This window comes from Nicotiana tomentosiformis, chromosome 10 (genome assembly GCF_000390325.3).
Source record: "Nicotiana tomentosiformis chromosome 10, ASM39032v3, whole genome shotgun sequence".
NCBI lineage: Eukaryota > Viridiplantae > Streptophyta > Magnoliopsida > Solanales > Solanaceae > Nicotiana > Nicotiana tomentosiformis.
The window spans coordinates 18,116,470-18,130,382 of NC_090821.1; the positions used below are offsets into that span (position 1 = coordinate 18,116,470).

Genomic DNA, 13,913 nt, shown 5'->3' on the forward strand with positions numbered 1-13,913 from the left:
GTTTTTGGGTTTCGGCTAGTGTTCCATTCCCAGTCCCAGTTTGTATAGTACCTTCATTGGTTGATCTGGAGCGTATTGAGTGGTCTAGCACTAAAATAGTAACCATGGCCCTACCTTCGCGTACTTCAATTCGAAATGTTTCCCTCGCCGCCTCGTTAAAAACATCCTTGAGAAAACCCAAATGGGATAAAACTCAAGTGAGGGAAAAAAGATTATGGCTTGGGGGACAATTTTTCTCTTAAAAGTTGAAGTACTTGAGGTGGATGATATCCTAATTGTTTGGTAGTAGCTTTCCTTTCATTATCTCTAATTGGAAAGATCACTTTTTTGCTTTGGCTATGATTTTATACGGACCATCCCAATTTGTTTCCATCTTGCCTTTCCTGTGATCTTTCCTTGCTTGAGTTTTAGCTTTTAGTACCTAGCCCCCGACTTTGAGCGGCCTGACCTTTGCTTTCTTGTTATAATAGCATTATGCTTGGTTTTTTTTAGCAACCATTCTAATGTAGGCGATGCCTCTTCGTTCGTCAACTTTGTCGTGTTCCTGCCTTCTGCTCTCGTCGTTAATTATGCTGATCTCATGGGAGTACCTTAGGCTAGATTCTCCAACCTCGACTGGTATTACTGCCGCGGTCCCGTAGACCAAAGGGTAGGGCGTCTCTCCTGTGCTTGTTTTCGGAGTTGTTCGGTAGGCCCACGATACTTCTGGTAATATTTTCGGCCACAGTCCCTTGGCGTCTTCTTAAACCTATAATTACGGTGTCATACTCGGCCTCATTGTTAGTCATATCCAGGCACCTTAAGGACTGGCGAATCACTTTGCCTGTTGGGACTTCGAGTACGAGTCCCAATCTGGACCTCGATGCGTTGGATACGTCATAGGTGTATAGGACCCAAGGGTCTTGTGGTTGGAGTGAGGTTTGGACGGCTTCCCTTTCGACTTCAGGCATTTTTTTGTGTTAAAGTCGGTGATGAAGCTTGCGAGCACTTGTAACTTTATCGCCGTTCGCGGCTGATACGTGATATCATTCTCATTTAGCTCGATGGCCCATTTGTCCAGCCTTCCCAAAAGTTTGGATTTATGTAGAATGATTCTAAGGGGGAAGGTCGTGATAACTGAGATGGGGTGACTTTGGAAATATTGTCTAAGCTTCTGTGAAGCTACGACTAAGTCCAGAGCCAATTTTGTGAGGTATGGGTACCTCGTCTCGGTGTCGACGTGTGTTTTGCTAATGTAATAGATGGGAGATTACGTACCTTTTTTTTCTTGAATTAAGACTGTGCTTAAAACTACCTCAAATACGGACAGATAGACAAGGAGACGCTCCCCCAACTCGGGTTTTGGATGCAAGGATGGAGATGACATGTATGCCTTTAGTTCTCGTAGAGCCTGAACGCATTCAGAAGTCCATTTGATGCTGCTGTCTTTCTTGATACGCCAAAGAATTTATGGCACCTATCTGATGACCGTGAGATGAACCTTGATACGGCGACGATTCGACCGATCAACCTTTGGACTTGTTTTTTGGTGGTCAAGAGTTCCTGTATCCCCTAAGTGGCTTTGATATGGTCTAGGTTTACCTCGATCCCTCATTGTGATACAAGAAAACCCAAGAACTTTCCCAAGTCTACACCGAACGCGCATTTCTTTGGGTTCATCTTCATTCCGTACCGTCTAAGTATGTTGAAAGTTTCTTTTAAATGAATGATGTAATCTTCTCCCCCTTGGGTCTTGATCAGCATGTCGTATATATATACCTCCATTGTTTTGCCGAGTTGGTCTTTGAACATCTTTGTCACCAATTTTTGAACGTGGTTTTTTCCTGATCTTCTTCTTCCATGAGGATGCCATTATAGCCTGAGTAAGCATCCAAGAAACACACTAGCTCATGCCCGGTCATTGCGGCAATGAGTTGGTGGATACGTGGCAATGAAAATGAATCCTTCAGGCATTCTTTATTCAAATCTGTGAAATCCACGCACATCCGCCATTTCCCATTCTTCTTTTTGGCCAACGCTAAGTTGGCGATCGATTCCCTGATGGAACAATTTTCTAATAGTTTTTCCACATCCTCACGCACTGCATCATTAATTGTGGAGTTGAATTTATGTTTGACATGTCTCACTGAGGGGTGGAATGGGTAAACGTTTAATTTGTGCCTGGTGATTTTCTTTGGGATGCCCGACATATCTACATGGCTGAAAGCGAACAAATCTTCGTTAGGTGTTAAGAATTGACTGAATTTACCTAGTTTTAGAAGCCTGCAGCGGATATAGGACTTCTTGTTGTAGTCGTTAAGATCCAATTGAATGAAATTGGGGTCTTCAATGGTCGACCACTGGCTTCGACTATGTCAGGGTCGTTCGTGACGTCCTATGTCTCCTCTTGCTCCGACCTCAACCCTGTTTATTGCTATGCCTCTTTTTCTTTGTCTTTTCTCTGTTGGGTCGCCGTTATATTTAAGGCAATGCGGTCGCATTCCCGTGATGTGTGATGTTCTCTGCATATGCTAAAAATCCCCTATGGAGTTGGGAATTGGATTAATTGTTATAAGCTGGAGGGGACAATTTTCATGGGACGTATCCATGGTCGTCCTACTGTAACGTTGTATGAAGTGGCCTGGTCCATGATGCGGAATGTTGTCCCCAGAGTTACGCCGCCGGCTAAAATAGCGAGTGTAATTTCCCCGGAGGTCCGTTCAACTGCATTGTTAAAACCAACTAGCGTGATGCAACACGACACTATCTTACCTTCGAGTCTCATTTGTGCAAGTACTCGGGTATGGATAATGCACGCGCCGCTCCCGTCATCAACCATAATTCATTTAACATCAGTATCTAAAATTCGTAAAGTAATAATGAGGGCGTCACTATGAAGAAAAGTCAAACTGTCGGTATCCGACTTGTCGAAGATGATACTTTCTTCGAGTTCGTCGTACCATTCGCGGGTTATATATCGCTTGAGTTTGTGGGTAGTGGTAAACTTTATGTTGTTGATAGAGGCATCATCACCATCGTCGATAATCATGTTGATGGTGTGAGCTGGTGAGGGCAACTTTGGCGGTCATTGGTGTTCGCGTCCTCTGGCAAAATTGGTTCTTCCCATGTCGCTTAGCAGCTATTTGAGGTGCCTTTGTCACAACATGTTTATAGCTTCTTGTCTGAGGGCGATCCAATCTTCATTTTTGTGCCCTCGTTCTTGGTGAAACTCACAGAGGGCGTCGTACTTCCTGGTGGTCGGGTCTGATCTCATCTTCGGTGGCCATTTCACTTTCGATCTGAACTTCTCCAGGGTGTAGAATATCTCTGTAGGTGACACACAAAAATTTTGAGTAGATAATAAGGGAGGCATACCTCTTTTGTTCCGATGAGTTCCTGTCCTTGGCGTGGATGTGCCTTCTTTGTGGGGGGGGAGGCACATCGGCCATCCTAATATACGGTTGATGTCGTTCTTTATTAGGTCACACAATTGGATGATCCTTTCTAGCACTGTCTCTTTGATTTTTTCGGGATTCAGCTTGTACTGAGGTTAGTCGGTGAGTTGGCCCGTTGAGGTCGTCCTCATCTGTAAGGACCTCGGCACAACAACTAGAGGCGTCTCAGCTTGTTGGGAGAGCCTTGCACTGAGAAATGTCTCCACTTGTTGGGAGAGTTTTGCACTGAGGAATGTAAAGCAACATCTGTTTGGGAGTGATTAATTAAGACCGTAATCGTTCCAGAAGCCACATGAGCAATACGTTAAAATATTCAAAGTAATAGCAAATGAAATAAAAGCATGCCCAAGAGATACTCTTGACTGCGAAGCTAAGTTGCGGCCATCTATTGGCAGAACATCGGTGACGAGGTTTGCAACTGTCTATTCTGGCATCAGTTGTGATGGAACAGCGATGTGAATTGCTTTGTTTGCAAAGTTTGTAGTTTGCTATAGACACGGCTCCGATTGGCGAAGCTGACGTTCGATTGGTACAGGGTGCTCCGATGGATTGATCTTGTTGAAGTCTTTCTCACAGCCTATTGTCTATTTCGTAGCAACATCCTTTTTCAGCAGCTTGAAGATAAGCTCGCAAATTACCGTATACTGGGCTATGAATCTGCTGATGTAATTTAGCCTGCAAAGGAAACTCAACACATCCTTCTTGTGTTTAAGCGGCGGTAAATTTTGAATGGCTTGGATCTTTAAATGATCCAATTATATCCCTTTCATGCTTACAACAAAACCCCAACAGTTTTCTGGCAGGGACTCCGAATGCACATTTTGCAGGATTCAACTTTAAACTATACCTCCGCAAGCTTTCGAAAAACTTCTTCAAGTGACCCAAATGTTTTGCACTCTTTCTAGATTTGACAATGACATCATCCACATATACCTGTGGATGATTTCATTATGTGGTTCACCGAGCACTGTCAGGTGGAACTCTTATCTTGGCATAAATGGATGGAAGAGTCAACACAAAGCCCATCAACTCAGATGCAATCAAGAGATACTATATTTGAAGATAAATAGAGTTAGGTTTTGTTGTAACAGAACTACGTTCAACCTGACTTCCCACAGACGGATACTCAGGCAACCCACGTAGGATTCAGTTTCTCTCCCCCCTTTATCTTGTAATAGAAAAACAAAATGTCACTTTTGTATGTTGCTAGGGAACTACGCCGACTTGATTTTCTCAGAAAGGAATGCATAGGCAATCCTCATCGGATTCAGTCGTCTTATATAATAGAACTACCTTTTGGCCTGATTCCATTTGGATACTTAGGCAGTCTGAGTCTGACTCGGCTATTTTCATTCTTAATCTCATCATTTTTATCTGTTGTAATCGAACTACACTTTGACCTGATTCCATTTGGATACGTAGGCTGCCTGAGTCAGGATCGGTCATCTTTATCATATTTTATCATTCTCCACAAACTACGTTTAGACCTGATTCCGTTTTGGATACGTAGGAAACCTGAAAGGGTTCGGTGATAACCTTAGGAAAACCTTGTAATGCATTAGTTCGAATTAGGATACAGTAGCGATAGCAAGCAACCGCGTTTTCGGAAGCATCACGGAAAATCGACATCAACCGGACAATGTTTTAAAGAGGATACACTCGCGTGTGGAGAACCTTTCGTAACATGTCATAATCTGGAACGCCGGCAGTTGTCATAAAAACAACGTATTTTTAAAATGTTTTCTAAAATATATATCCATTAATTTGTTCTATCTACTGAACTTCGCGGCGCAATCATGTCAAAAGCCGGAGCAAACCAAAATTGTGGTCGACGCAAACCAACTTTCCCGCCCCCACTAAGAATTTTTCTTTGAGTGCAGGATCAACATGGAGCAAGGAAGCGCTAAGACTACACTGGGGCAAATGACAGATCCACCATTTGCCTAAGATTATCTCTCTTCATCCTTTACTTGAATTTTTCTAGTGTAGCTAAAGCTAAGCTTTGGATCCTTTGCAGGTACCTCGGAGTCAGACCACTGATATGAAAAACATGTACATAGGAAACCGCCTACTCAAATAATCGGGGCATCGTGTACAAAACGGACCGTCGGCTTCACCAATTGAAGCCCTGTATATAGCAAACTGCCCGCTCAACTAGTTGTAGCACCCTGTACATATGTACTGTCGGCTTCACCAACTGAAGTCTTGTATATAGAAAACCGTCATCAATTGTCAAATCCACCGGTGTTGGTTCCTCCCGAGCCTCAGAAGCCATTATTATTATATTTATCAGTTTTGGATAATGCATTTGGGTGCGTGTTGGGACAACACGATGAGATCGAGAGGAAAGATCAAGCTATCTACTGCTTGAGCAAGAAGTTTACACCATGTGAATCCAAATACACTCTGATAGAGCATACCTACTGTGCTTTGACTTGGATCATACAGAATTTGAGGCACTACGTGTCGGCAAACACCACATATCTAATATACCGGCTTGACCCACTCACGTATATCTTTCCAAATCCGATGTCTACATGGAAATTGGCCAAATGGCAGATTCTTCTCAGTGAATTTGACATTGTGTACGTAATGCAGAAGTACATCAAAGGACAAGCCTTAGCTGACCACCATGCAGAGAATCCAGTGGACAAGGATTATGAGCAGCTCATTACATACTTTCTAGACGAATAACTATTGTTCGCCAGAGAAGACATTGCAGAGTCATACCCATGATGGAGAATGTTCTTCGATGGAGTAGCAAACTTCAAAGGAGTAAGAATTTCGGCAGTCTTAATTTCAGAATCTGGATAACATTATCAGGAATCAACAAAGATAATGTTCCCTTTAACCAACAATATGGCCGAGTACGAAGCATGCATCCTCGGGATTAGGATGGCGGTCAACATGAATATCTAAGAGCTTCTAGTCATAGGAAATTCTGATTGGTTGATACATCAACTTAAAGGAGAATGGACTACCAAGAATGTCAAGATCCTTCTTTATCTGCATTGCATAACGGTTATGTGCAAGAAGTTCACAAGGATAGAGTTCAAACACATTCCCAGGATCCAGAATGAGTACTCATTCCATGTAGATGACGATCTGGATGGCAAGTCATGGTACTACAACATCAAAAGGTTCCTTAGAACAAGAGAGTACGCAGAGAGTGCCACCAACGGTGAGAAGCGACCACTTAAAAGGCTAGCCAATCACTTTTTCCTTAATGCGGAAGTCCTGTATAGGAGGACCCCAGACTTGGGTCTGTTAAGATGTGTAGATGTTGCTGAAGAAACCAGATTGCTAGAAGAAATACATTCAGGGACATGTGGACCTCACATGAATGGCTTCACCTTATCCAAGAAGATTTTAAGAGCCAGATACATTTGGATGACAATGGAAAGTGATAGAATCCGTTATATGAAGAAGTGTCACTAGTACCAGATGCACTGGGATTTCATCCGGGTTCCACCCAATGAGTTGAATGTAATACATTCACCTTAGCCATTCGCCGCGTGGGGCATGCTCGTAATCGGATCTATAGAGCCTACTGCATCAAATGGACACCGTTTCATCTTGGTAGCCATTGATTACTTCACCAAATAGGTCGAAGCTTCTACATACAAAGCTTTCACATAGAAAGAAGTAGCTGATTTCATCTGTAACAACATAGTCTGCCAGTTTGGGATACCTGAGTCAGTCATCACTAGCATTGCAGCCAATATCAATAGTGATCTCATGAGGTAAATTTGTGAGAAGTTTAGAATCGTCCATTGTAACTCCACAGCCTATAGACCGCAAATGAATAGGGCAGTTGAAGAAGCTAACAAAAACATTAAAAGGATTATGCGAAAGATATTGGACAATCATAGGCTATGTCGCGAGAAATTATCCTTCGCCTTAATGGGTTATCGGATCACCATAAGGACATCCACTGAGGAAATGTCATACATGTTGGTATATGGCACCGGAGATACCATCTTTGATGGTCAGTCTGGAAGCCAAGTTAGATGATGCGGAATGGATACGGGTCAGGCAGGAGAAACTCATGCTCATTGATGAAAAGAGAATGGACGCAGTATGACATTATCAATTGTATCAAAAGAGTATGGCCAATGCATTCAACAAAAGGGTGACTGGGGTAGTTAATTTTATAGAAGAAATTTCCTCAGCAAGAAGAAGCCAAGGGAATGTTTTCGCCGAACTGGCAGGGTCCTTACGTAGTCCATTGAGTATTGTCGGGAGTAGCTTTGATCTTGGCAGAGATGAATGAAAGAGTCAGCACGAATCCTATCAACTCATATACAATCAAGAGAGACTACATGTAACAACACGGCTTGTCGTTTTGAGGTATTACTCTTCTCTCTACTATTTGAAATCTCGAATAACTTCATATGATGTATTATGATTTGTATGCAAAATTTGAGGTCAATCGGACTTGATTTGCTATATTTCAACGTCGATTCTTCAAGAATACGTGGTATAACATTAATCAAATGAGCTCCGAATTCCATTTTTATTGAAGTATTAGATCCGTATTGAAATTCGGAAGCCATAGCAAAAAGAATTGTCGAATTTGGACATCGTATGAGAGAGTTATGCCCATTTCTATATCAGAAAAGATTTCCTGTCGCCGCGAGCGCCCAGGGTAGTTTGGGGCGCTAGCCCTGGCACTGGGATATTTAAGGGTAATGGAAATAGTGCCACAGGCAGTGCCCCACGCTACCTGTGACGCTCGAAAACACCAGAGGTTCTATAAACAGGGTTTTTGGCCATTTTTTGACATAAAATAATATTTGAGATTCTAAGTAAGCACAAAGTCAAAGAACGAGCCTCGATTTCACAAGAATGACAAACTATTTTTTTACAAAATTTGAATGGTGCAATTTATTCCACAAAAACTTATCACATGCTTGAATCTAGAACAAAAGAACCAAACAAGTCAAAACGTTTTATGCTACAATCATGGTACTACTATTACACCCTTGGAAAAGAACCCGGCAAAGAAACACCAAGGGGAATTCATTACTATATACAAATCTACTCTATTGGGACTAAGAGTTTATATATAAGTTTCAAAAGCCTGTCGACTACCCCACCCCCAATTTAAGAACATACAGTGTCCCCAATGCATTGAAAACAAAATAAGAACAAAGTTTAGGAGCTTCTTGGTGCACTAGGCGCTTAGTTGGGGAGCTCGATTTGGGCGATTTTTATAGGTAAACATTGGGGTAAGTATTCCTTATCCTATATTGATTATATTTCATGATTCCATACTCATTTACATCATGAATCCATGAATTAATGGAAGAAACATCAGATTTTTGTAAAATCTTCCAAAAATTGGTATGGGTAGACTCGTAATTGAATGGGTTGTCAGATTTTGTGAGTTTCGTCAGATTTCGAGATGTAAGCTCCATGGGCGATTTTTGAGTTAAATTTTGAATTTTGTTGGAAAATTAGTATTTTCATATGGAATTAATTTCTATGATTCGTGTTGAATATATCGAATTATTTGTGACTAGATATGAGGCTTTCGGACACGAATTCGCAATGCAAAAGTGAATTGAAATCTTGAAATTGGTTGCGAAACGAGGTAAGTGTCTTGCCTAACCTTGAGTGGGGGAATTACCCCTTAGGCATTGAGTCTTATGTGAAAATTGTGTAATTGAAAACCATGTATGCGAGGTGACGAGTACGTACTTGGTTTATATGTGCAAATTATATCGGTTGAAATTCGTAGACGCCCTTATGTATTAAATTGGAAAATTGTTGGAACTTAGTAATTTCTTGATTTGTTATGCCTTATTCCTTGTTTGTAGAATTTGTATTTTATATGATAAATTGGTGTTATTGTCACTTAGATTTTTATGTGAATTCCGTGTGTTGTTGATTTGATATTTCTCGAAAATAATCACATTATGGATTTTCATCTGCAAATAATTAATTAAATATATATTTATCAAAAAGTTGGATTAAAGAAGGCGTTGTCCTGTGATGAGTTATTTTCCCATCCTTGTGGTTGCTTTTGAGATTTTATATACGCTATGTGGAGCCTTGGGCTATTTATTGAGAAATTTATTGATTCTGCTACATATTTGGAATTTGGTTGTGGTCAGTGGCAAATTGTGATATGAATTGTTGTATTGTGTTGTGGTTTAAATACTCTCCTTGATATTATTTATGCTTCCTACCGTGTTTGTCAATGATATACATGTGCTTGGTAAGGAAGAATGTAAAGCACGAAGGGTGATGCCGTGCCATTTGAATTATGTTATCATGTGAGGAAGAGTGTAAAGCACGAAATGTGCTGTCATGCCATATTGTGAGTGTAAAGTACGAAGGGTGATGGCGTACCATTGTGAGTGTAAAGCACGAAGGGTGATGCTGTGCCATATTGTGAGTGTAAAGCACGAAAGGTGATGTCGTTCCATATTGTGAGTGTAAAGCACGAAGGGTGATGCGTGGCTCACAAAGTTTGCAAGGTGATGTCGTTCCAAATGTTCTTGAAAGAATTTGTTCCCCAGACTCTCCGAGATGCGTGGCTCACAAAGTTTGCACGGTTGCGTCAGGGCACTATTACAGTGTCAGAATATGCTATTAGGTTCAGTAAGTTAGCCCGTCATGCACCTATCTTGGTTCCTACAGTCAGAGAACGGGTCCGCAGATTCATTGAGGAGCTCGATTATGATATTAAAATATGCATGGCTCGAGATTTGCAAACTCATACTCCATTTCAACAAGTAGTGGAGATTGCAAGGAAGATTGAGGGTGTTTTAGGCGAGGAAAGGGAGTCCAAGGAGGCCAAAAGGTCTCGAAGATCTGAAGGGTTCAGTGAATTTTACTCTTCATCTAGGACCCATTATGGCGGAGGTTCGAGGAGCCGGACAGCTCAGTCTGCACATCAGATTACTTGGGGTGCTCAAGTAAGCTCTTATAGTGCACCACCGACATAAAATTCTTACAGTGGTTATTTCAGTTATCTGGCACAGACTCAGTACGAGCAGTCGCGACCTTAGAGGGGTTGTTATGAGTATGGTGATACTAGGCACATTATGAGAGATTGTCCCAGACTTGGGAGAGGTGGATTTCATCAGAACACATCAGGATATGGGCCCCAATACAGTTACTACCCCACGTGCACAGCCAGTTAGGGGTGGAGGAAAGACGGGTAGAGGGCACCTAAGAGGTGGAGGCCCGACCCGTTGATATAATCACTATGATTTGGCAGAGGCTGATACACCAGATGGTGTTGTTACAGGTATGATCCTAATTTATTATAAAAGGATAATTCTCCTTAATTTGATTCAGTTCTGAATATTGAGGTGAGTCCTCCTATTATGCTTCGCTTTTGAGTGAGCATCGTAATTTTGTGAACCACTTATATGTTTATCCCTATTAGGAGGTTTGATAATGTTAGTATGTGTCTATCATTTTATTTTTGGGCACCATTGAGGACTATAAGTCCAAAAGAAAATTTTATTACTCACTATAGTGGGTTTTGATGTGGTTTCGGGATATTTGATTTCAATTTTATGAATTATATGCCCTACCGGTATGGGGGTTTATTATGTGTTGAGAAAATTGTTTACAAAATTTATTGAAAAGAAGAATGAAAAGAAATTGAAAATTTCAGTTGGCATAATGTGCAAAATACTTGTAATTCGAAGTTGAGGATGAGATCCTCGCATTTTTAAACTAGGCTACAAGCCGCGATGGAAGTTATATAAGGATAAGGTCCTTGTGGTGAAATTTTATGAGTTTAAATTCTCCCTTTGTGAAGTTAAATTTGTACTATGGTACTAATAGGGAGTTATGCCTGATAGGCTTATGTGATAATTCTTTTATGTGTTTCTATGCCATAATTGTGCTATAATTATTGTGCTTTAGCCTACGAGGTGAGTGCCCAGGTGGCGTTAATTGTGACTCATTAAGACAGGTAAATAGTTATGAGGTCTTCATGCCTCACATTCTGTTAGTAGTGTTGTGAAAATTCGAAGCGAGGTATTGGTTAATATGAGATTAATTGATGATGCTAGAATTAATTATGAACAGCTTTTAAGACCAGAGATGTGGTGATGAGCATACATATGATGTGCTTCATGTCTTGATATCATTATGTTAATGCAATGCTTGTAATGCTGAGATTAGTGTTATGGATATATATACCTTGTGGTGTTTTGTTGGGCTGTGGAGGTGTTGTTAGGAGTTGTTTTGGTGTTACTGTGGCAGGTGGATAGGCCCAATTACAGGGGAGACTCTACCAAAATTTTTGAAAAACTTGGGAGATAGTAAATTTGAGGGATTGAGACGTGTGAAAGAAGAGATAAGTTATGTTATGTGTTTGAGGGCGGACTCTACTTCTCATTCAAGGGTGAATGATCCTAAGTGGGGGAGAATGTAACACCCCGAAAATATTTTGAAGTACCTCAACACTATCAAGAAAGTTGATGTGTGCGTAGGCACGAGTTACTATAGCCAATTGAGACTAATACCGTGCGTTGATGTGAAAATCAGGCCTTTTGAAAATGTTTGGAGTGTAAGAAATTTAGTCTTAAAGTTTACAAATATGGATAAAAGGAATAATCACAATTCAGATGGTGTTGTCGGGCTTATGTTGAATAGGGTGAAGTGGGATCACCCCCAGGTATGTGCGTGGTAAGATAGAATAGTGATTTGATGGCTTAGAAAACAACTCTTGGCACGTTCTAGGACGAACGTATGTTTAAGTGGGGGAGAATGTAATGACCCGGCTTGTCGTTTTGAGTAATTACTCTGCTCTCTACTATTTGAAGTATCGAATAGCTTCATATGATGTATTATGACTTGTACGCAAAATTTGAGGTAAATCGGACTTGATTTGCTATATTTCGACATCGATTCTTCAAGAATACGTGGTATCACATTAATAAAATGAGCTCCAAATTCAGTTTTGATTGAAACATTAGATCCGTATTGAAACTTCAGAGCCATAGCAAAAAGAATCGTCGAATTCGGACATCGTATGAGAGAGTTATGCCCATTTCCGTATCGGAAAAGATTTCCCATTGCCGCGAACGCCCAGGGTAGTGTGAGGCGCTAGCCCTGGTGCTGGGGTATTTAAGGGTACTGGAAATAGCGCCACAGGCAGTGCCCCATGCTACCTGTGACGCTCGAAAACACCAGAGGCTCTATAAACGGGTTTTTTGGCCATTTTTGACATAAAAATAGTTGGGGAGCTGGGTTTGGGCAATTGTTGGGCGATTTTGAGGGGTAAACATTGGGGGTATGTATTCATTATCCTATATTGATTATATTTTATGATTACATACTCATTTACATCATGAATCCATTAATTTATGGAAGAATAATCAGATTTTTTTAAAATCTTCAAAAAATGTAAAATGAAGATTTGAAGGTCAATCCGATATCGGAATTTGATAAAATTGGTATGGGTGGACTCGTAATTGAATGGTTTGTTGGATTTTGTGAGTTTCGTCGGATTCCGAGACGTAGGCCCCATGGTCGATTTTTTGAGTTAAATTTGGGATTTTGTTGGAAAATTGGAATTTTCATATGGAATTAATTCCTACGATTCGTGTTGAGTATATCGAATTGTTTGTTACTAGATTTGAATATTTCGGACATGAATTCGCGAGGCAAAGGTTTATTGGAATCTTGAAATTGGTTGCGAAACGAGGTAAGTATCTTGCCTAACCTTGAGTGAGGGAATTACCCCTTAAGCATTGAGTCTTAAGTGGAAATTGTGTAATTAAAAACCATGTACGTGAGGTGATGAGTACGTACTTGGTTTATATGTGCAAATTATATCGGTTTGAAATTCGTAGACACCCTTATGTATTAAATTGGAAAATTGTTGGAACTTAGTAAATCCTTGATTTATTATGCCTCATTCCTTGTTTGTCGAATTTGTATTTTATATGATAATTTGGTGTTATTGTCACTTGGATTTTTATGTGAATTCTGTGTGTTGTTGATTTGATATTTCTCAGAAATAATCACATTATGGATTTTCATCTGCAAATAATTAATTAAATATGCTTAAATTTACGTTTATATATTTATCACAAAGTTGGATTAAAGAAGGCGTTGTCCTGTGATGAGTTATTTTCCCATCCTTGTGGTTGTTTTTGAGAATTTATATACGATGTGTGGAGCCTTGGGCTATTTGTTGAGAAATTTATTGATTCTGCTACATATTTCGAATTTGGTTGTGGTCAGTGGCAAATTGTGATATGAATTGTTGTATTGTGTTGTGGTTTAAACACTCTCCTTGATGTTATTTATGCTTCCTACCCTGCCTGTCAATGATATACATGTGCTTTGTAAGGAAGAGTGTAAAGCACGAAGGGTGATGCCGTGCCATCTGAATTATGTTATCATGTGAGGAAGAGTGTAAAGCACGAAATGTGCTATCGTGTCATATTGTGAGTGTAAAGTACGAAGGGTGATGGCGTGCCATTGTGAGTGTAAAGCACG

General features: G+C 40.5%; 1 protein-coding gene across 1 annotated transcript; it reads left to right on the plus strand.

Moving 5' to 3' along the window:
• The first annotated feature begins 6,458 nt into the window (after window positions 1–6,458).
• LOC104109959 (uncharacterized) lies at window positions 6,459–6,872 on the plus strand. Its single transcript, XM_009619364.1, has one exon. The coding sequence runs from the start codon at window positions 6,459–6,461 to the stop codon at window positions 6,870–6,872; it is 414 nt and encodes a 137-aa protein (XP_009617659.1).
• The last annotated feature ends 7,041 nt before the right edge of the window (window positions 6,873–13,913 follow it).

Bases quoted from the DNA above. Each gene is read 5' to 3' on its own strand.
- LOC104109959 (XM_009619364.1), top strand. From the start codon at position 6,459: ATGTGCAAGAAGTTCACAAGGATAGAGTTCAAACACATTCCCAGGATC.